Here is a 23,073-nt window from a genome sequence, read left to right on the forward strand (position 1 = left end):
CTCCCACTAACCAGTGAAAAGCAAAATAAAAATACAACAAAAGTTATATCACTGGTCATAGTAACTTCAGAATCACTTAAACTCTAAAGCCCCCTCACAATTCAAAGCCAGGTAAAGACAGCTAGAGCTGGACTGTACAGTCATGCAGGCTGCACACCATACAACTCTAGTGAGTGCAATCGTACCCTGATCAGTGTGACTGATATTCTTTGGGGTTGCGCAGTATACAATCCATACAGCTGTATGTGATGGCCTTGAAGTTAGCTCAGATAATTCTGTTTGCTCATCCATTACTTATTTGTAAATCCTTCTCTCTAGTGAGCTACGACAAAAGTTTTTGGAGGGAAATAACTTTTAAATCTGTATACTTTTTTCTATGAAGAAAATTCTGCGAAGAAACAATGACAAATCTCCCTGGCTCCCGTCTGCCATATTAGTAAGGTATTTCTTCCCATCTCCCCTTCCATCCACCCATCAGGAAGCAACAGGGTACCTTGTGTGAGTAACTGTAGATTTCTGACTTCTTCTCGCACCTTCAGCCGGAGCACCTGTTGTAAGATGTGCTGCCGGAGGTTCTCCTGGGCAATCCCCATTCGCTCGAGCTTTTTGTCAGTAAGTCTCAGCAGGGCTCGCCCTGCAGGGTTTTAAGAAATAAAAGGAAAAGCAAATGAACTGCTTGCTGAAGAAAGATGTCCATTTTGGTCTTAGCTAAGCCTGCCATCATAGAAGTTTCTACCTAAACACAGACATTTTGGAATAAAGGTCCTCCATTATTATTGCTGACATAAATGGATTATCGGGATGAAAAAATACACGTATTTAAAAGAGAACCCTAACTTTTAATTGAACATTGGGAAACCCCACTGACTCACACATCCAGTTAGATTGGGTGACTCACACATTCAGTTAGATAAAATAGGAAAACCTTAACCTGGATATTTGGGTCACAAATTGGAGGTTTCCATAGAAACAATGCTATTCTTTGGGGGCTGGATTCTTAGGCTGGCCCGCAGGAGGCCAAGTCACTGACAACCCAGCTGAAGAACCGGATGCTCTAATGGTGGTATATATAGAAACTCTAGCAATGTGTAGCACAGGATATAATAACATTTCTGTGAAACATGCATTTAAAGTCCAGTTTTAACCTGCAGGTAATTGACACTCCTGCTGTGCCCCTGGCATTGGGCTGGAGGTTCCATCTCTAGCTGGTGGGAGCTACGCCTTAATCCCAATTATTGGCCTAACGCAAGGGGCCTAGCAGGTCTGAGAGGGATAACAGCAGGGTAAAACGGGCATTCAGTGGGGCACGGTGGCTCACGCCTGCAATCACAGCAATTTGGGAGGTCGAGGCAGGTCGATGGCCTGAGGTTGGGAGTTCGAGATCAGCCTGACCAAAATGGAGAAACCCCATCTCTACTAAAAATACAAAAATTTAGCCGGGTGTGGCGGTGCATGCCTGTAATTCCAGCTACTTGGGAGGCTGAGGCAGGAGTATCACTTGAACCCAGCGGGCGGAGGTTGCAGTGAGCAAGATGGTGCTATTGCACTGCAGCGTGGGCAACAAGAGTGAAACTCCATCTCAAAAATAAATAAATAAATAAGGACATCCAAAGAGGGCAAAAACAAGGCACCTCGAGGTATGAGTGCCTGCAATGTGCAGACACCCTGGGCTGTGGTCAGCTGGCATGGCCTCCCTTCAAAGTTTATTTCTCTACATACTTCTCTTCCTAGTGTGATTTCTATCAAATTCTCCTCCACTCTGTGCTTGCCCTAAAATAAGCTTATTTCTAGTTTGAGCGTTTACTGCAAGAAATACAGAGAGTGATGATTGCTAAATGCCCATAGCACGACCTTCTACTCTTCTCTGACATTCCTAATCATCACATTTGCCTATCTTTTCTCATTTCCACAGATGAAGAAAAGACAGAGTCAACTACATGTGATGAATGATGTCTTTAGGTGTATTATACACATTTCACAAGGAGACAGGAGAACGGAGAAGACCAGTTAGCAGCAGCTTGTGTTGTTTATGCTTCTGGTTTCCTGCCTTTTAACCTTTGCTAAGGGCATTAGTCAGGATAAGTTAGTTTATATGCTGTCGTAAAAAACAACCCCAACATACCAGTGACTACAACAAACCTCACTTCCAGTTTATTCTGCATGTCAACTGCAAGTCTGCCCATCTTGAATGCTGCTGATCAATGTAACAGAGGGAGAAGAGAAGGTGCTAGAAGATCTTCATGCCATCAGTGCTCAGTCATTTATAAATCATTGGCCAGAACTAATTGCATGAACATTTCCACCCACAAATGAGCCACCAATTGTACTTCCAACATGTGCCCAGAAGTGAGATATTTAATAAGCAGCAATGGTGAGAATTGTACTAATATAGACGTGGTCCTGGGCTGATGCCTGGAGAGGAAGTGTGTTTTTGGATGTGTGCATGTTTGCGGTGGTTGGGGGTGGAGGTCTGAAGCTTCAGTGGAACCTGCATTTGTTAGGGGAATCCTACATAACTAGAGTTCAGGCTTGGCAATACCAGGCAGACAGTGGTAATCATGAGAATGAAAAGGAAGGAATGGACAAAATCAGGCTCAAGTAATTCCCATTGCCTTCTCTGGTTGGTGGACTAATGGGTCCCTAAAGATGTCCATGTTCTCATCTCTGGAACCTGTTAATTTCCTATCTTACACGACAAAAGGGACTTGCAAATGTGATGAAGGTAAGAAGGATCTTGAGATGGGAGAGTAGCTTTCATTATCCAGGTGAGTCCAGTCTAATCATAAGGGTCCTTAGGGGTGAAAGAGGAGATGGGAGAGCCAGAGAGAGAGATGTGACAATGGAAGCAGAGGTCAGAGTGAAGTGGCCAAGAGGCAAGGAAATCAGGCAGCCTCTAAAAGCTGGAAAAGGCAAGGAAATGAATTCTCTCCCACACCTTCTAGAAAGCAGCTGCACCAACATGCTGAATTTAGCCCTATGAAACCCATTTTTGGAGTTCTGATCCCTATAAGACAATACATTTGTGTTGTTTAAAGCCATGGGAATTTGTGATAATCTGTTATAGCAGCAGTTGGTTTTGTGACTTGAATTTACATGTTTTTAAGAAGTCAAACAGATGGCTTTAGATTTCCTTCCCTTTCCCCATTTCTGGCTGCTGGCATACACAAAGGTAAAAAAGTAGAGGAGTGCTAAGGAATGGGGAGCCCGAGTGCCAGGCTTCCAGGACAGTCCCGCAGTCCAATGCTCTGCTCACTGTCTGACCTTGGTCCAGAAGTTTCACTCCGAAAACAAAGAATGGGGCTTAAATATCATTTATATGGATAACTGGCCTCCAAATAACAGACATCTACCTCTTCATACATGTCATAAACTTACAAACACTGCATAAAATACCCCCTGAAGCTCCAATGACCTTAATCCCTCCCAACATAAAAATGTAGATCACCCTCCCTCCTTTCTGTTCCCAATTATCTGGGCTATGGTTTCACATGCTGTGGCATTTCCTAGCGAGACTGCAGAGGCACTGGTAAGACACACAGCTGCTTCTGTCTTAAGCTGGCTCGGCCATCATTAGAACACAGTGTTAAGGCATCAGAGGGAGGGTTTTATTCCAGGGCACACAGCTCAACTTTTCTTTGTTTGATGCCTTCCTATAAACCTGTAGCCCCAGCCGTTCCATAAATGCATCTGATTTGTCAAGGTATAGATACGTAGCCCTACCAGAATGTTATTTCTACTTTGGTGGGTTAATAGCATTGGGTTTAAAGATATGAGTCAGAAAATTCTGTCAGTTATAAAAAAGTTATACAAGTCTGTTCATTTTCTTTGTGATACAATCACGCTTATGAACATTTCACATATTAAAGGCCCAACTGCTCAAATTATTTAATCCCAATCCTGAGAACATAATTATTTCTACTCTGTTGGAAGAGAAATTGAGAAGTTAAAGAATATTTAAAACATGAGAGCTTGTCCTAATTTTTCCCACTATACATTCAATTATGCTTTGTCTTCCTTGATAGGAAAATAGAAAGGTTGCTATTCAAGAAAGATTAACATTTATTTCAAAATTTCCTGATAAAATCACTTCTAGGAAAGATCATGATCAGTACATCAAAAACCTTAACAAAATCTGATTCATGGTCTTCCTGGGGTATTTTCTACAGACTGGTGGTTCTGGAAAACTTTTGTAATAATTAAATCATTTCTAGGAGCAAATGTCCCGTCAATCTCCTATTCCACCACCTCCTGCTGAATACAAAATAAATAAATGTCCAAATAAGTGTGGTACTGTTTTGATGAGGTATCAGGGAAGTGATAAGTAAGCAATCAATCAAATTATTTTATAATTTATGTTAATTTTTGTTGCTTATCATAAAATTCAGTTGTTAGTTCAACAAACATTTACTGAACACTCACTATGCCCCTGTTACTTTGTCACTCTCCCTGGGTACAATGATGAACACAGGAGACAGGGTCACTTTTGAAGCCTTCAGGCTGACAAAGAAGGTAGCTCATGGCAAATGTCTACAGGTATGTGACGAATGCTAAGAGGGGCAAATATAAGAGCTAGGAACGGGGTAATCTAACCTGGTCTGGGCATCAGGAAGGTGTTAATGAGTAATGGACACGTAATCTAGGACTTAAGGAGGGAGCAAGAATTAGACAAAACCTACTGATAGAGCAAAGATTTTTTAAAAGTTGCCATATGAATGAATAAAGACGGGGGCTGCTATCATAGACAGACAACACAGGAGCACCATCCCAGCTTGAACATTCCCTGCCTCCGCTCACAGGAGTCTCTTGGCCATCTTGATCTGCAGTCCTCTGTCAATACAGAGAAGGATGAAGGAGTGAAAACTCAACCCAATCTCAAACAAGAAGCATCGACTGAATTGCCTGATACCATCGAACTGGTTATAACAGTTATTAGGTGACCTGGGCTGCTGGGCCCTTCACCAGCTCACAGACTCTAGGGGTTAGAAGAAGCTAAAATTTTTTCACATTGATCTTATTCCCTGCCTTTTACTCTTTTCCAAGTATTTATTGAGCACCATTATGTGCCTGCCACTATTTGGGGTGCTGTGGATATGGAGATGAGTAGTGTCTTCTGCCTGCCTGGGGCTCACCATTTAGTGTGTAAGGAAGGTGACACACAAATAAACCAACAACTAGATTTAGATTTAGAGACAGGCATATGATCTCAGACAGTCATAAATGCTCTGAAGAAAAAGCAGAATGAAGGGGAAGACAGGGACCCCTATTAAAAAGATGGGGGCTATTATAGTTGGGGTGGTTAGAATAGGAAGCCCTCTTTGAAGGGGCGATGACGGAACCAGCAAGTTAGAATGAGGGAACAGAAGCATCAACACAAATAGAGGAATGACAGGGAGACTGGTGTCACTAGGACAGAGCAGGTGAGACAAGAGGTCTCAGAGAAGACAGGGTCAGATCACACAGGGCCTCGGACGCCCTGCAGAGGACAGTGGATTCTACTCTTCTGGATGTGTAAAGTTCTGAGCAGGGATAATTTGGTCATGGTATCCGTATTAAAAGAATCCCCCTGGTCACTATGTAGAGAATGGATTCGGGTCAGAGGTATGTATGGGAGGAAAGAAGAGTCCATGGACTACCACAGTCATCTAAACAGGAGGTATCAGTGTTTTTGTACTGGAGTGGAGGGGAAGAATAAGAAACAGGAAAATTGTGGATATATTTTTAATAACATTACAATGCCCAGAAGTGGGGTCTGAGGGAAAGGCAGATATCAGAGATGACTCATATGTTCAACCCGAGCCACCAATGTCTGGGGGGCCCCATTTCCGAGCAAGACGTTGAGTCACTGCTCAAGAGAGGATGTGCTGGAAGGAGGAAATTCTGGTAGTATTAGTGATATTTTTTCTTTTGAGAGCACTTGGGATATGGAAAAGAATAAACATGATAGAATTAAAGAAAAACAATTAAAACATTCTCCTTTTCTTGAATGCTCTTATTCCTTCAGGACTCTCCTGGAACCGCAAAGCTCTGAGTTCACTGGTGGTAAGGTAAGCATAGGCATATGCTGGTGGAACTTAGAGAAATCAGAGGGACCTCTTGCAACCCAGCTCTGAATTGATTAGCCCTATTAGGTGTCTTCAGAGTTAAAGAGATTCTCTAGAACTCCTTGTACAGGCCAGGGAATATTCGGTGAGGATATTCCCACAGCAGGAGCATGGTGCTCTGCTAGCAATCTTGGAGAGTTAGAGCTTGGCTGCAGTCTGAAGCTTGAGCATACAAAGAAAAGCACACCTGCATGTGCTCCACTAGAATCCCAGGACCACAAAAGCAAGTGTGATGGTTACTTTTATATGCCAGCTTGACATGGTTATGAGGAGCCCAGGTACTTAGTCAAACAAGTCATCAGCAATTCTGGGTGACTGGGATGGGTTTAACATTTAAATTGGTAAAGTGGATAATGCAGACTGCCCTCCATAATGTGGATGGGCCTCATCTAAGCAGTTGAAAGCCTGAGTAAAACAAAATGCTGACCCTCCCTGGACTAAGAGAGAATTCTTCTGCCTAATGGCCTTTGTGCTGGGGCATTGGTTCTTAATTTTATAGCAGCCTGCCATCCTCTAGACTCAAACTAGTACATTAGCTCTTCCTGGTTCAGCAGCAGCTTCTGGTCTGTTAACTCCACCTGGGACACTAGTTTTGCAGATTCTGGATTTGTCAGCCTCCATCATTACACGGGTCAATTTCTTATAATAAATCTCTCTCTGTATGTACATGTATATGTGTGTATAGATATGCTCACACTGTGCAAATACCCAAAAAACAAACTGGTTTTGTTTCTCTGGAGGACCCTAACATGCTGCGGGGGGGTCTCACCTGTCAGATGCCTTATTACCCCCAAGATTACCTGGTGCTGCCTCCGTGCTGGCACACAGTAGTGCTTATAAGTATTTATTGAACACATATCCTTAATACTACTAAGTTAACATAATGGTTAGCATCTTTATTACAAATCGATGCTCTCAAGATGATTAAATTACCTACATCAGAAAAGATGTAAGAGACTTGATTGTAAGCTGTTGGGTAAAACAGCAGCAGCAGCAGCAGCAGCAGGAAACTGGACGTATAGAGGGAGGAGGCTCCATTTTGTTGTGTTGACCACAGAAACACACGCCAATTGAAAGGAACAGAGAACAAGAGACTAAATGAGGCTTAAAGAAAGAAAAGTACCTTTTTCTATTTTTCAACACACGCCAAGTGAGACTACAAACCTTGCTGAGCAGACGAGCAGCAAGAAAAGGTGAGGGATAAGAATCGCAGAGTAGTTCATTCATTTCCTATGGTTGCCATAACAAACTATCACAAACACAGGGGCTTCAAACAATTATTCCTCATAGTTCCGGAAGTCAGAAGTTCAACATCTGTTCCATTGGGCTAGCATCAACGTGTTGGAAGGGCCACACTCCACTCCCTCTGGAAGCTGTAGGGCACAATCTGTTCTCTGATATGCTGTTTCTACCAGCTGCCAGCACCGTCTTGCCTGTGGCCACAAATCTCTGCCTTCATTCTCATATCACCTTCTCCTCTTGGGTGTGTATAATCTCACTCCGCCTTTCTCTTACAAGGGCACTTGGGGTTGGATTTGGGGCCCATCTGAGAAAATCTCCCCATGTGAAGATCCTTAACTTAGTACACCTGCAAAGACCCTTTGTCCTTATAAGGTAACATTTTCAGGTTCCAGGGATTAGGATCTGATGCTGTTGGGTGGATATCATTCAGTCTATCACAGATGAAAGGAACATTTGAGTTTCTGACTATGGCACAGGATTCATTGTGCTCCACACGCAGAAGTGAGGCACAGAGAAACTGTCCTGCCTAAAACAGCACAGGAGATGACATAGAGACTTAGGTTTAGATCATGTCTCTGGATTTCAAGCCCAGCCTGCTCTCTGGTCTCTATTCCAGGTGCCCTTCATTTTCTGCTCAGAGAATTGCAACAGACAGTCTGGAACAACTTTTCAAGATAAATGATTGCATGTCATAAGGCATGATTGGAAATGACAGGGCAAGCTGGAGGTAGGGCAAGCTGGAGGTGAGCCAAGAGTAGCCACAGACCCTGTCCGATTGGGAAATCTCCGTGCCACTGCAAGTGGTTGGGGGGGAGGGGTGTGCCACTTTTTCCCAGAATGAATTACAAGGCCTCTTTTCTGCCAGAAACAGATTATCACTGGACAGTTCCCCAAATAAATGGCCCTTTGTGCACTGGGTTAGCTCCAAAACTGCTCTCAGGTAAGGGCCTGTGTCATGCACTAAGTAAATGCTTCCGGCTTCACCACTGTTCTGGCTGGGCCAGAGCAACAGGCGCTGTGCATGCAACTGGTGTCCCACAGCCCAAACTTGGGTTTCTCCAATCACACCACTACTCCAAAATTAGGATTTGGGGAACAAAGAAATGAGAAGCCAAATCACAAAAGCCTGGCATCACAGCTAAAAGGAGTAGATAAATTCCTAGGAAAGCACACCTGAGTCTTAATTTACTCATCTCTACAATGGGGTTGAAAACTACACTGTCTCATAGAATGACCATGAGAGTCAAATGAAATAATACATACATAGGACTGTTTGCAACTTGGAACCACAATGATAAAACCATTTGGGTACAACTGTTTCTTGGCTGGCCACCACCTCTTCTTGTTCTTCCTCCTCCTCATCCCCTCCTCCTTCTCACAACAGTAGTAATAATAATACCAAATGCCTATGGTGGAGTTACTCCGTTAAACACTGTCCTAGTAGCTTTACACAGATTAACTCATTTTCAACAGTTTTCTGAAGGTCCTATTATTATCTGTGATTAAGAGACATAAAACAGCTAGAGTCCTTATACTTAATAACCTGCGGATCTAGGATACAAATATAGGCAGAAGCCATGCTCTCAACCACCTCCCCAAATTGCCACCAGAAATACTTTATACAAACCTACATACTCCTCAAGGCCACTTCTTGCATAGAGAACAGAACTCATGAGCAAATGAGAGGCTGAGAGTCAGGAAAACATCTTCATCTCTGAGGGCTTAAATGCAAGCAGTGGGAACACTGTCATAGCATGACTATGCACAAGGGCATAATGGTTCATTTGGTGGAGAATGACAGGGAAATGGTGGGTCTCTGAATGCAGCCATCACACAGATTCACAGACTGTACAGGTAACATAGACCGAATCTGCTAGACTACTAGAAACTAGCAAAAAGGATAAATAATATAATTTCCCTGCCAGAGGGACAAATAAGGTTGGTTGCAAGCCCATAAGAGTGGCATTTAACTCATCTGGGGACCTTGAACGAAAACCCAAAAATCAAGAATGTTACTTGGAAGGGCATTCAAGGCACATGGAACAGCAGAGGCAAAGACGGAGACCTAAGAACCAGAAGGTACTCCAAGAAGTCTCCAAGAAGCTCTATGTGACTGTGTGAAACCTGCAGCAGGGAGTTTGCAGGGCTATTTTCACTGTTTCACGCTTGGTCTTACCCTCTTCCTTTATTTTTACCTTCCACCACAAAGTAGCTCATGTGAGACAAGTGATGATATTCCCAGTAGTAAAACCTTCCATTTGTACAACTAACAATATGAACACTTCATTTTTGCCTACACTACATCTCTGCTCATTTCTGATCAAAGTCTTTTGAGAGCTGCTTTTTTCTCACCTGGTAGGGTTTTTAACAGTTAAAAGGAATTTCCCTATAATATCTTTTTTTTTTTTTTTACCTCCAAAGTACTATATAATTTTCTTGCTTATTGTGTTTATCTTTGGATTCACTTCCACTCCTTTCCATAACGTAAGCTCCATGAAAGCAGGGCTCCCTTGAGGTTCTCAAGCATCTAGCTAGAGCCTTACTCAATGTAGGCCTAAAAAAATACTTGTAAAATTAATGCTGGGTATGTGACCCAGACCAGAATATATATGTTTCTTTGCTGGGATCGTTATGGCCACTAAGAAGAAAGTTCTTCGCTGAGCGTGGTGGCTCACGCCTGTAATCCCAGCACCTTGTGAGGCCAAGGTGGGCGGGTTAAAAGGTCAAGAGATAGAGACCATCCTGGCCAGCATGGTGAAACCTCATCTCTACTAAAAATACAAAAACGAGCTGGGCATGGTGGCACGTGCCTGTAGTTCCAGCTTCTTGGGAGGCTGAGGCAGGAGAATTGCTTGAACCTGGGAGGTGGAGGCTGCATTGAGCTAAGATCGTGCCACTGCACTCCAGCCTGGTGACAGGGCAAGACTCCATCTCAAAGAAAAAAAAAAGGAAAGAAAAGTTCTCTTTCTTTCTTCAACTACTTCCCAAGGGACAATATAATGCTAGACTTGCTATTAGTGGCTGTCTTTACCACTCTATGGAGGGAATTTCCTAGAGAATTAAGCCAACAGAGAGGGCGGAGCTGGGAAAGAGAAAAGTGGGGTGAGAGGAGAAAGGCAGAGAAGGAGAGAGAAATAAAACATTATTTGGTTTCTTGAATACAGTCTGGCCTGAAGTCAATACCCCTGCACTCTTGGTTCTGTAAGTCAATATGTGGCAGGGGACGGGGATAAGCTAGTTGATCTCATTTGTACCATTTGCACCAAGAGAATCTTGACTTAAACATCCGAGTTTATGAGGGATTCTCAGTTAAGTCACTGTACTGCCATCCCTTTCCCCATTTCACAAAAGCCTATCATGGTGTAAGTGGGTAAGAATATGAACCTATAGAAATTGGTTTGCAAAAAGTTAATAATTGGTAAATGTGAGTATTTCAGTTAGAATTCCTTACAAGTTATTTGAAGTACACCTTAATCTGACTGCATACTTACATATGCTTGATGCATCTACAACCTCCTTATAAAATTATACGAGAGGTCATAAACTCAAATGCTCTTGTCAGGTTAACATAATTGTGTAAAGAGAAATGCTCTAAGGGACGACTAAGAAAAGGGATGACTAAGAAAAGAAGCAGGGTGCAGTGGCTCACGCCTGTAATCCCAGTACTTTGGGAGGCTGAGGTGGGAGGATCACCTGAGGTCAGGAGTTTGAGACTGGCCTAGCCAACATGGTGAAACCCTGTCTCTACTAAAAATACAAAAAGAAAAAAAATAGCTGGGTGTGGTGGCATGCAACTGTAGTCCCAGCTACTGGGGAAGCTGAGGCAGGAGAATCACTTGAACCTAGAAGGAGGAGGTTTTAGTGAGCCAAGATTATGCCACTGTACTCCAGCCTGGGTGACAGAGCAACACTCTATCTCAAAGAAGGAAAAAAAAACAAACCAGGTGCTGTGGCTTATGCCTGTAATCCCAGCACTTTGGGAGGCCAGGGTGGGCAGATCATGAGGTCAGGAGTTCAAGACCAGCCTGGCCAACAAGGTGAAACCCCCATCTCCACTAGAAACACACACACACATACACAAAAAAAACCTTAGCCAGGCATGGTGGCAAGCACCTGTAATCCCAGCTACTCAGGAGGCTGAAGCCAGAGAATTGCTTGAACCTAGGAGGCAGAGGTTGCAGTGAGCGGAGACTGAACCTTACATTCCAGCCTGGGTGACAGAGCAAGACTCCATCTAAAAAAAAAAAAAAAGGAGGAAAGAAAAGAAAAGGTAGACTGTCTGTAGCAGACCAATTTTTTTTTTCCCTAAAATGGGCAATTCCAATCCATTCTTGCTATTCTAGAATACAAGTTAAGTATTACTACTACTTTTATTTTTAATTAGGTACAACTGAAAATCCAGAAGTACTATGAAATCTCCAAATTTAAAATTTGCTAATTTTTCCATACTATGAAAGCCAAATAAATTATGTATATGTGGGTCATAGTTGGCTTACAAGCTGCTACTTTCAAATGTAACTTTTTTTTTTTTACCCTCCTTCCTCCATGTCCCTCCAACTTTCAGCACAAAGGAATTCAGGCAGCCTTATTTTAAGGGCTTCAGCTGACGTTAGGAATGGACTCCAAGTTCCATGATTCCATTCTGTGCAGCCTATTCTAAGTCAATAACCAACACCAGGTCTGAGCTAGCCCTCCATTTTTCATAACCTAGAAATGCATTGCAAATCCAGCTTCTTAAGTAACCCCAGTCCAATGTCTGATTTCCTAAAGGTGACTACGAATCACCCAATACCAGAGCTAGCAAGGATTCCAAGGTCAGCCAACCCATTGCCTCATTTGCTGGCAAGAATACATACAAAACCTTCCAAGACCAATTAATCTCTCACTTCTACCTGAGAGCACAGCCCACTACCAAGCCTGGTTACTCACTTGGTTACATTTAGATGATTAGCAGTTAATTGAAGGCCCCTTCTCTGGGCCAAGAAAGAGAAGGGTTAAGGGAAATTTGTGCTGTGGTTACTGTAAGTAATTTACCATACTGATGGGAACTGTGTATTGATTTTTTTTTTTTTTTTTTTACCTATCTTGGGTAAAAAGACTATTTTAGACAATCTATTATTTTGGCTGAGTATATTCAGGTGCCGATGTTAATAGGAGAAAACTGGAATAACATTAATTCCCACCTGAAATAGAAATTCAGAAAGAAATATATCACAGTGCTTTTCAAACAGAAAATGTGACCCTGCATTGTCTTCAGCTCTCCAAGAAGGAATATGCAGCTCCCAAACAGTAAGTTAAACGTTAAATATTCTACAGTATCTGTTAGTACATGTAGTTACCAAATCCCATCCAAAAATTAATTTTTAAAAACCCTAAAACATTTTGTTTGGGAATTTTGTTTTAGTCCCTGGGAAGACTCAGTAATCACTTGCCTTGTACCTCACAGCAGATTTTTCAAGCAAAGAAGTCTGGTACCAACATAACGGAGACTATAATGGAAGATTTATGATATAATAAACAACCTTCAAGGTCTTTTCTGTTTCTGATAGGTAGACCAAACCTCTTGGTGCTTTTATTTGTCAGCATTTGTATGCACTGGTTTGGGATTCTCTGTTTATGAAGTGTCACTAGGTGATGAGAAACCCACTAGGCATTAGGTATCTTTTAAAATTAATTGCCAATAAGCATGTAAAGTCCCTATTGACAAGTGTCTTCCTCCCCATCAATATTCTACTTTGTGGCCGTAACAACTAAACACATAAGCATAGGGTTCACATGCCAAAGAGAACAGGCACTGGGCATGCTGGTTCCTCCATGTGAATTAATTTGAGCCAATACCTAGAGCCAAAGTACTGTTCAAAAAAGTTTTCAGTCTACTTTGACATACTGAGGGATTTATATTCCTTAAACTTGTAAATGATAAATCTTACTAGTATTAGGGATTTCTTAGGTAGAACAATTAACAAGTATTGTCCCAGCTTCAGATATATTCAATAGAAGAGATGGTAACAGTACTCTTGCCTTCATGGAGCTTAAAAATTACCTGCAAATGTGAGACCAGCAGGGATTTAATAGCTACAAAAACAACAGTGTGATAAAACTCTGTAGCCATGACCATGAAAGACCATGAGATACATTAGGAAAGTTCTGGCTAAAAAAAAAAAAAAAAGGCCGGGCTCGGTGGCTCACACCTATAATCCCAGCACTTCAGGAGGCCGAGGCGGGTGGATCACGAGGTCAAGAGGTCGAGACCATCCTGGTCAACACGGTGAAACCCCGTCTCTACTAAAAATACAAAAATTAGCTGGGCATGGTGGCGCATGCTAGTCCCAGCTACTCAGGAGGCTGAGGCGGGAGAATTGCTTGAACCCAGGAGGCAGAGGTTGTGGTGAGCCGAGATCATGCCATTGCACTCCAGCCTGGGTAACAAGAGTGAAACTCTGTCTCAAAAAAAAAAAAAAAAAAAAAAAAAAAAAAGAGGTTTTGGGTTTGTCGTTGAAAGCCCAGGGCTGGATTAGCCAGTCATTAGCTGTGTGGTCATTGTTGTGATAATTTCTCTCTCTAGGATTCCGTTTCTTTGCTGGCAAAATGGGAATAATAAGATACCCTCTTTCCTTGTGTTGTGCTGAGTAACTACTCACTGCAGTAAGCACCATCAAAAGCACTGTCGCTGTCTTCAGGAAACAGACCTAAAGAAAGGTAAGAGGTCACCCAAGACCTTATGAGGAGCTGTGTAGCTCACTCCAAAACTATGATCAGAGCACCCGAAAGGATGGGATCCTGATGACAATCCTGAGAGATCTTTCTAAGGATAGAGGGGTAAGAAAAAAATGGAAATTCTATTTATTACGTGACAAATTTCAAAAGTCATCAATGTGGTATGCAAATAGACAAACTTTTTTGCTTCGCTTTACCTAGAACAGGGCATTAGTGACATTTGGGGCTAGGTAATTCTTTGTGATGGGAGCTGTCTTATGCACTGCAAGACGCTGTGTGCCATCCTTGGCCTCTACCTTCTAGATGACAATAGTACTCTGCACACCGACTTGTGTCAATCAAAAATGTCTCATATTTTTAGCAAAGGCTTGCTGGAGGGCAAAACTGCCCCTGGTTGAGCACCATTGCTTTAGAAGTTTGCTTTCAACCAACTGATTCTCCAAATGTTAACTCAAGGGCCAGAATAATTCTCAGTATTAGGGGTTTACAGGACTCAGGTTGGTAAGGAGGCAAAACAACAAAAAACTGACTTTTGGGAAAAATCATCCACTACACGTCAGGTTCTTTTCTACCAATTGTCCTAATTTAATCCACATCAGCACCGTATTCTTATTGCCATGTCAAAGATGAGGAAATAGAAGTTCATGGAGACAAAGTAAAAACACATACAAGTAGTCTTCAGAGTATCTGGGAATACAGGTGCACACCACCATGGCTGGCTAGGTGTTTGTTTATGTACACATTTCTTTTCTTTTTTTGTAGAGATAGAGTCTCCTTATGTTGCCTGGGCTGATCTAGATCTCCTGGGCTCTATCTCCTGGCCCATCCTCTGGCCTTGGCCTCCCAAAGTGCTGGGATTACAGGTGTGAGCCACAGTGCTCAGCTCAGAACAGGGAATGTCACTCAGTTCTACAAGTAAAAGTACTCATGCATTTTTTTTTTTGAGACAGAGTTTCACTTTTGTTGCCCAGGCTGGAGTATAGTGGTGAGATCTTAGCTCAATGTAACTTCTGCATCCTGGGTTCAAACAATTCTCCTGCCTCAGCCTTCCAAGTAGCTGTGATTACAAGCGCCCACCATCATGCCTGGCTAATTTCTTATATTTTTAGTACAGATGGTCTTTCTCTGAGTATATGAAGAGAACTTTTGGAAAGGAAGAGAATCTTTCCTTGTCTTTTTATTTCGTGTCCTCATTAAAGTATCACTCATTAAAGTGGAAGTATCACTTACACTTATATACAATTCTAGAAAAAATAAAAACTGCTTGACAAAGCAGATCAGAGGAATTGGGGGAGAAAGATTGGGCAGAGAGAGATGGATTAAAACTAAAATGAGTAGATTTTGGAAAGTGAGAGACATGTTCATTAATTTGATTGTAGTGATGGTTTCACGGGTGTGTTCATAAGTCAAAACTCATCACATACTTTACATATGTGCAGTTTATTGTGTATCAGGTTATACTTCAATAAAGCTTTTTTTTTTTTTTTTTTTTTTTTTTTGTTTGAGACAGGTCTCACTCTATCATCCAGGCTGGAGTATAGTGGCACAATCACAGCTTGCTGCAGCCTTGACCTCCTGGGCTCAGGTGATTCTCCCACCTCAGCCTCCCAAGTAGCTGAGAATATAGGCATAGGCCACCATATCCTGGTAATTTTTAATGTTTTTAGCAGAGATGAGGTCTCACTGTGTTGTCCAGGCTGGTCTCAAGCAATCCTCCTGCTTCCACCTTCCAAAGTGTTGGGATTACAGGTGTGAGCCACCACACCAGGCCCAGTAAATTTTTTTTCTTTTTTTAAAAAATAAATGGCTGTGGAAGGGTGGAAGAGAATGCAAAAGTGTGAAGTATCACAGAAAAGTAGAATTCAGATAACTTAGGCTGAATCAAACCACAATTCCCTACAATAATTAGTTCTAATGATTGGTATGAACTTCATGCGGTGCCATCTAGATCCTCCTTAAGGACTAAAGAATTCCCCAGCTGCTTGCTACTGACAGCTTCCAGCCCTTCTGGGAATTTCCCTGAGCTAAGAAAAGCCACCTTGCTCAAGGTCATGCCTCTTTTTCTGTGACTAGCCTGCATCCAATGACTGGTAGATGAGGGAGGCAGGAGGTATGAAGGTACCTGCCCAGGTACCCCAGTTCCAACTCAAGATAACTTTGAATCCTAGCTCCAGGGCTCCCCATGGGGTTGACAGAGATCTCACTGTGGCTGAATCACAGCCCAACTTCTTCTGACCAATCCTGCCTCTTTCACTGCCTTCACAAGTATTAAACATGAGGACACCACCCAATAAGCTTCTGAAAGGTAGATTTCCTTCTCTGAGTCTGCTTCATGGGGAACAAAAACTCTGGCAGGGCTTCACTGGGTCAAGGGATACCCAATAAATTCTCTGATACAAACATTCCATGTTGCCTGTGACGGTTTTAAAACAGCCCAGGGGGCTTCACTGTACCATTTAAAAGGCTTCTAGGATACCTATCTCTATAGTTAGTAGGTGTGTGTGAGGGGAATAAAAGACTTTGAATAGTGGCCTCTGTAATACATAATTAGTAAAATAAATCTGCTGCTAAAAATTCTGTGTGTATCACCTATTGATTTTATGTGTGTCTCATTTTCCATAAAACATTATGAATACTATATAATCACAGGGCATGATGTACTTGAGCACCACGTAAATCATAAATAAATACATATGTATGCATACACATGCATATATTTTCACACACACAAACATTTATGTTTAATCTATTTTACAGAGGGCTTGTTCTGCCAGGCACTGTGATAAGTGCTTGACACGAATTATCCCATTAGATTCTCAAAGGTAGGCACAATTACTTTCTTCTCACTTTTCAGAGGAGCAAACAAGAGCACAGAGTGGTTAAGGATCCTGATGAACACTTTGCAGCTAGAAGAGGTGATACCTTGGGTCAAATCTAGGACAACCAGATTTCAAACCTTATAATTCTAATGACTATATGATACTGAACATGATTTTATTTATTATGCTTTAAGTTCTGGGGTACACATGCAGATCTTGTAGGATTGTTACATAGGTACACACATGCTATAGTGGTTTGTTGCCTCCATCCCCCTGTCACCTACATTAGGTATTTCTCCTAATGTTATCCCTCCCCAATCTCCCCACCCCCTCCTGTCCCTCCCCTAGCCCCCAGCCTCTAATAGACCTCAGTGTATCATGTTCTCCTCCCTGTGTCCATGTGTTCTCATTGTTCAACACCCACTTATGAGTGAGAACATGCAGTGTTTGGTTTTCTGTTCCTGTGTCCGTTTGCTGAGAATGATGCTTTCCAGATATATCCATGACCCTGCAAAGGACATGAACTCATCCTTTTTTAATGGCTGCATAATATTCCATGGTGTATATGTGCCACATTTTCTTTATCCAGTCATACTTTATGTGCATTTCGGTTGGTTCCAAGTCTTTGCTATTGTAAACAGTGCTGTAATGAACATACGTGTGCATGTTTCTTTATAATAGAATGATTTATAATCCTTTGGATATATACCCAGTAACGGGATTGCTGAGTCAAATGGTATTTCTATTTCTAGATCCTTGAGGAAAAGCCACACTGTCTTCCACAATGATTGCATTAATTTATATTCCCACCAAAAGTATAAAAGCATTCCTATTTCTCCACATCCTCTCCAGCATCTCTTATCTCCAGATTTTTTAATGATCGCCATTGTAACTGGCATGAAATGGTATCTCAATGTGGTTTTTATTTGCATTTCTCTAATGACCAGTGATGATGAGCATTTTTTCATATGTTTGTTGGCCTCATAGATGTCTTCTTTTGAAAAGTGTCTGTTCATATCCTTTGCCCACTTTTTGATGGGGTTGTTTTTTTCTTGTAAATTTGTTTTAGTTCATTGTAGATTCTGGAAATTAGCCCTTTGTCAGATGGGTAGTTTGCAAAATTTTTTTCCCATTCTGTTGGTTGACCAATCACTCTAATGATTGTTTCTTTTGCTGTGCAGAAGCTCTGGAGTTTAATTAGATCTGATTTGTCTATTTTGGCTTTTGTTGCCATTGCTTTTGGTGTTTTAGTCATGAAGTCCTTGCCTATGTCTATATCCTGAATGGTACTGCCTAGGTTTTCTTCTGGGGTTTTTAGGTGTTAGGTCTTATGTTTAAATCTTTAATCAATCTGGAGTTTATTTTTGTATAAGGTGTAAGGAAGGGGTCCAGTTTCAGCTTTCTGTACATGGCTAGCCAGTTTTCCCAGAACCATTTAATAAACAGGGAATCCTTTCCCCATTGTTTGTTTTTAACAGGTTTGTCAAAGATCAGATGGTTGTAGATGTGTGCCATTGCTTCCAAGGTCTCTGTTCTGTTCCATTGGTCTATATCTCTGTTTTGGCACCAGAACCACGCTGTTTTGATTACCGTAGCCTTGTAGTATAGTTTGAAGTCAAGTAGTGTGATGCCTCTAACTTTGTTTTTTTTTTTTTTTTTTGCTTAGGATTTTCTTGGCAGTCTCTTTTTTTGGTTGATATGAAATTTAGGTTGTTCTTTCCAGTTCTATGAAGAAGGTCAATGGTAGCTTCACGGGGATAGCACTGAATCTATAAATTACTTTGGGCAGTATGGCCATTTTCGTGACACTGATTCTTCCATGAGCAAGGAATGTTTTTCCATATGTTTGTGTCCTCTCTTATTTCCTTGAGCAGTGGTTTGTAGTTCTCCTTGAAGAGGTCCTTTACATCCTTTGTTAGTTGTATTCCTAGGTATGTTATTCTCTTTGTAGCAATTGTGAATGGGAGTTCACTTATGGTTTGGCTCTCTGTTTGTCCGTTATTGGTGTATAGGAAACCTTGTGATTTCTGCACATTGATTTTGTATCCTGAGACTTTTCTGAAGTTGCTTATCAGCTTAAGGAGATTTTTCACTGTGACAACGGGGTCTTCAAAATATACATTCATGTCATCTGCATATAGAGAAAATTCGACTTCCTTTTTTCCTAATTGAATGCTCTTTATTTCTTTTTCTTGCCTGGTTGCTCTGGCTAGAACTTCTAATACTACGCTGAATAGGAATGGTGAGAGAGGGCATCATTGTCTAGTGCCAGTTTTCAATGGGAATGCTGCTAGTTTTCAAAGGGAATGCTTCCAGTTTTGGCCCATTCAGTATGACATTGCCTGTTGGTTTGTTGTAAATAGCTTTTATTATTTTGAGATACATTCCATCAATACATAGTTTATTGAGGGTTTTCAGCATAAAGGGCTGTTGAATTTTGTCAAAGGCCTTCTCTGCATCTATTGAGATAATCATGTGGTTTTTGTCTTTGGTTCTGTTTATGTGGTGAATTACGTTTATAGATTTGTGTATGTTGAACCAGTCTTGCATCCCTGGGATGAAGCCTACTTGATTGTGATGGATAAGCTTTTTGATGTGCTGTTGCAATCAGTTTGCAGGATTTTACTGAAGATTTTTGCATCAATGTTCATCATGGATATTGGCCTGGAATTTTCTTTTTTGTTGTGTCTCTGCCAGGTTTTTGTATCAGGATGATGTTCGTCTCATAAAATGAGTTAGAGAGGATTCCCTCTTTTTGTATTGTTTAGAATAGTTTCAGAAGGAATGGTACCAGCTCATCTTTGTACGTCTGGTAGAATTCGTCTGTGAACCCATCTGGACCTGGACTTTTTTTGGTTGGTAGGCTATTAATTATTACCTCAACTTCAGCCCTTGTTATTGTTCTATTCAGGGTTTCAACTTCTTCCTGGTTTCACCTTGGGAGAGTACAAGTGTCCAGGAATTTATCCCTTTCATCTAGATTTGCTGGTTTATGTACATAGAGTTGTTTGTAGTAATATCCGAGGGTAGCTTATATTTCTGTGGAATCCATGGTGATATCCCCCTTATCATTTTGTTTTGGCATATATTGGATTCTTCTCTCTTTTCTTTATTATTAGTCTGGCTAGCCATCTATCTGTTCTGTTGATCTTTTCACAAAACTAGCTCCTGGATTTATTGATTTTTGAAGGTTTTTTTTTTTTTGTGTGTGTGTGTGTGTGTGTGTCTTTATCTCCTTCAGTTCTGCTCTGATCTTAGTTATTTCTAGTTTTCTGCTAGCTTTTGAGGTTTTTGATCTTGCTCCTCTAGTCCTTTTAATTATGATGATAGAGTGTCAATTTTAGATCTTTCCTCCCTTCTCATGTGGGCATTTAGTCCTATAATTTCCCTCTAGACACTGCTTTAAATGCATCCCAGAGATTCTTGTACATTGTGTCTTTGTTCTGATTGGTTTCAAAGAACATCTTTATTTCCACCTTCATTTCATTATTTATCCAGTAGTCATTCAAGAGCAGGTTGTTCAGTTTCCACGTAGTTGTGCAGTTTTGAGTGAGTTTCTTAATCCTGAGTTCTAATTTGATTGCACTGTGCTCTAAGAGACTGGTTGTTATTTCTGTTCTTTTGCATTTGCTGAGGAGTGATTTACTTCCAATTATGTGGTCAATTTTAGACTAAGTGTGATGTGGTGCTGAGAAGAATGTATATTCTGTGGATTTGGGGTAAAAGTTCTGTAGATGTCTATTATGTCTGCTCAGTCCAGATCTGAGTTCAAGTCCTGAATATCATTGTTAATTTTCTGTCCTGTTGATCTGTCTAATACTGACAGTGGAGTGTTAGAGTCTCCCATTATTATTGTGTGGTAGTCTAAGTCTCTTTGTAGGTCATTAGGAACTTGCTTTATGTATCTGGGTGCTCCTGTATTGGGTGCATATATATTTAGGTGCTGCAGTTTGGCTGCTGTGCTTCTCCTGTGGTCTTTGCAGCCCACAGACCAGGAGATTTCCACCAGGCCGACAGGTGCTGCAGGTTTCCAGTGCAAATCTGCACGGCTGATTCAGCAGGCACTGTGGGTTTCCAGCACAAATCTGAGCAGCCGCTTTGGCCAGCACCTGGAGTGCCTGTGAGACAGAGCTGCCCATACCTATGAAAGGAAGGGGGCTGAAGGTTGGGAGCCAGGTGATCTGGCTTGGTGGGTCCCACCGCCATGGAGACCAGCAAACTGAATGCCACTGGCTTGGGACTTTTGCAGCCAGCACAGCAGTTTGAGCTCCTGTGGGGGAAGGGCGTCCACCATGACTGAGGCAGTCCACCATTACCGAGGCAGTCTGCCATTACTGAGGCAGTTCTAACTTTACCCGTGTAAACTAAAGCACAAGGAATTTTACACAGCAGCTTGGTGGAGCCCAGGGCAGCCCAGCAATGCCTCTGCAGGCAGACTGTGACTAGACTCACTCCTTGCTGGGCAGGGCATCTCAGAAAAAAGGCAGCAGCCCATCAGGGACTTATAAATAAAGCCCCATCTTCCCAGGACAGAGCATCTGGGAAAAGGGGTGGTTGTGAGTTCTGCTGCAGCAGACTTAAACATCCCTGTCCAGCAGCGCTGAAGGGAGCAACGGAGCTCCCAGTACATTACTTGAGCTCTGATAAGGAACAGACTGTCTCCTCAAGCGGCTCCCTAACCCCCATATATTTAAAGAGACACCTCATACAGGAGAGCTCTGGCTGACATCTGGCAGGTACCCTTCTGGGACGAAGCTACTGGAAGGAATAGGCAGCAATCCTTGTTGTTCTGTAGCCCCTGAGGGTGATTCCCAGGCAAGCAGGGTCTGGAGTGGACCTCCAGCAGTCCTGCAGCAGAGGGGCCTGACTGTTAGAAGGAAAACTAAAAAACAGAAAGAAATAGCTTCAACATCAATAAAAAGGATGTCCACTCAGAGACCCCATCCGAAAGTCACCAACTTCAAAGACCAAAGGTAGATAAATCCACAAAGATGGGAAGAAACCAGCACAAAAATGATGAAGTCACCACAACCAGAACTCCTCTTCTCTGCCAAGGGATCACAACTTACCAGCAAGGGAACAAAACCCTTGGAGAATGAGTTTGACAAACTGACAGATGCAGACTTCAGAAGGAGGGTAATAACAAACTTCTCCGAGCTAAAGGAACATGTTCTCACCCAATGCAAAGAAACTAAGACTTTTTTTTTAACTAACGTTAAAGAAAAGTTAGACAAAATGCTAACTAGAATAACCAGCTTATAGAAGAACATAAATGACTTGATGGAGCTAAAAAACATAGCATGAGAACTTTGCAAAGCATACACAGGTTTCAATAGCTGAATCAATCAGGCAGTAGAAAGGATATCAGAGATTGAAGATCAACTCAATGAAATTAAACACGAAGGCAGGAATAGAGAAAGAAGAGTGAAAAGAAATGAAGAAAGCTTCTAAGAAATATGGGATTATATGAAAAGACCTAATCTACATTTGATTGGTATACCTGAATGTGAAGGGGAGAATGAATCCAAGCTGGAAAACATTCTTCAGGACATTATCCAGGAGAACTTCCCCAACCTAGCAAGGCAGGCCAACATTCAAATGCAGGAAATACAGAGAACACCACAAAGATATTTCTCAAGAAGAGCAACCCCAAGGCACATAATTGTCAGATTTACCAGGGTTAAAATGAAGGAAAAAATGCTAAGGGCAGCCAGAGAGAGCTGGTTACCCACAAAAGGTCAGGTTACCCACAAAAGGAAGCCCATCAGACTCACAGTGAATTTCTCAGCAGAAACTCAACAAGCCAGAAGAAAGTGGGGCTGTTATTCAACACCCTTAAAGAAAAGAACTTTCAACCCAGAATTTCATATCCAGCCAAACTAAGCTTCATAAGTGAAGGAGAAATAAAATCCTTTATGGACAAGCAATTACTGAGAGATTTCATCACCACCAGGCCTGCCTTACAAGAGCTCCTGAAGGAAGCACTGAACATGGAAAGGAACAACTAGTACCAGCCACTTCAAAAATGTACCAAATGGTAAAGACCATTGACATAATGAAGAAACTGCATTAACTAACGGGCAAAACAACCAGTTAGTATCAACATGTCAGGATCAAATTCACATGTAACAATAACAACCTTAAATGTAAACAGGCTAAATGCGCCAATCAAAGGACACAGACTGGCATACTGG

General features: G+C 41.8%; 1 protein-coding gene across 4 annotated transcripts in view; it reads right to left on the reverse strand.

Moving 5' to 3' along the window:
* SAMD12 (sterile alpha motif domain containing 12) overlaps positions 1 to 23,073 on the reverse strand; it is a 418,645-nt gene that overhangs the window by 193,790 nt on the left and 201,782 nt on the right. For all 4 annotated transcript variants that reach the window (XM_032246413.1, XM_032246432.1, XM_032246424.1 and 1 more), the window contains exon 4: positions 494 to 634. In XM_032246413.1, coding sequence (XP_032102304.1) covers positions 494 to 634 — 141 coding nt within the window. The remainder of the gene's footprint in view (positions 1 to 493; positions 635 to 23,073) is intronic.

Source organism: Sapajus apella, unplaced genomic scaffold (assembly GCF_009761245.1).
Source record: "Sapajus apella isolate SASKATOON/1434 unplaced genomic scaffold, GSC_monkey_1.0 scaffold3, whole genome shotgun sequence".
NCBI lineage: Eukaryota > Metazoa > Chordata > Mammalia > Primates > Cebidae > Sapajus > Sapajus apella.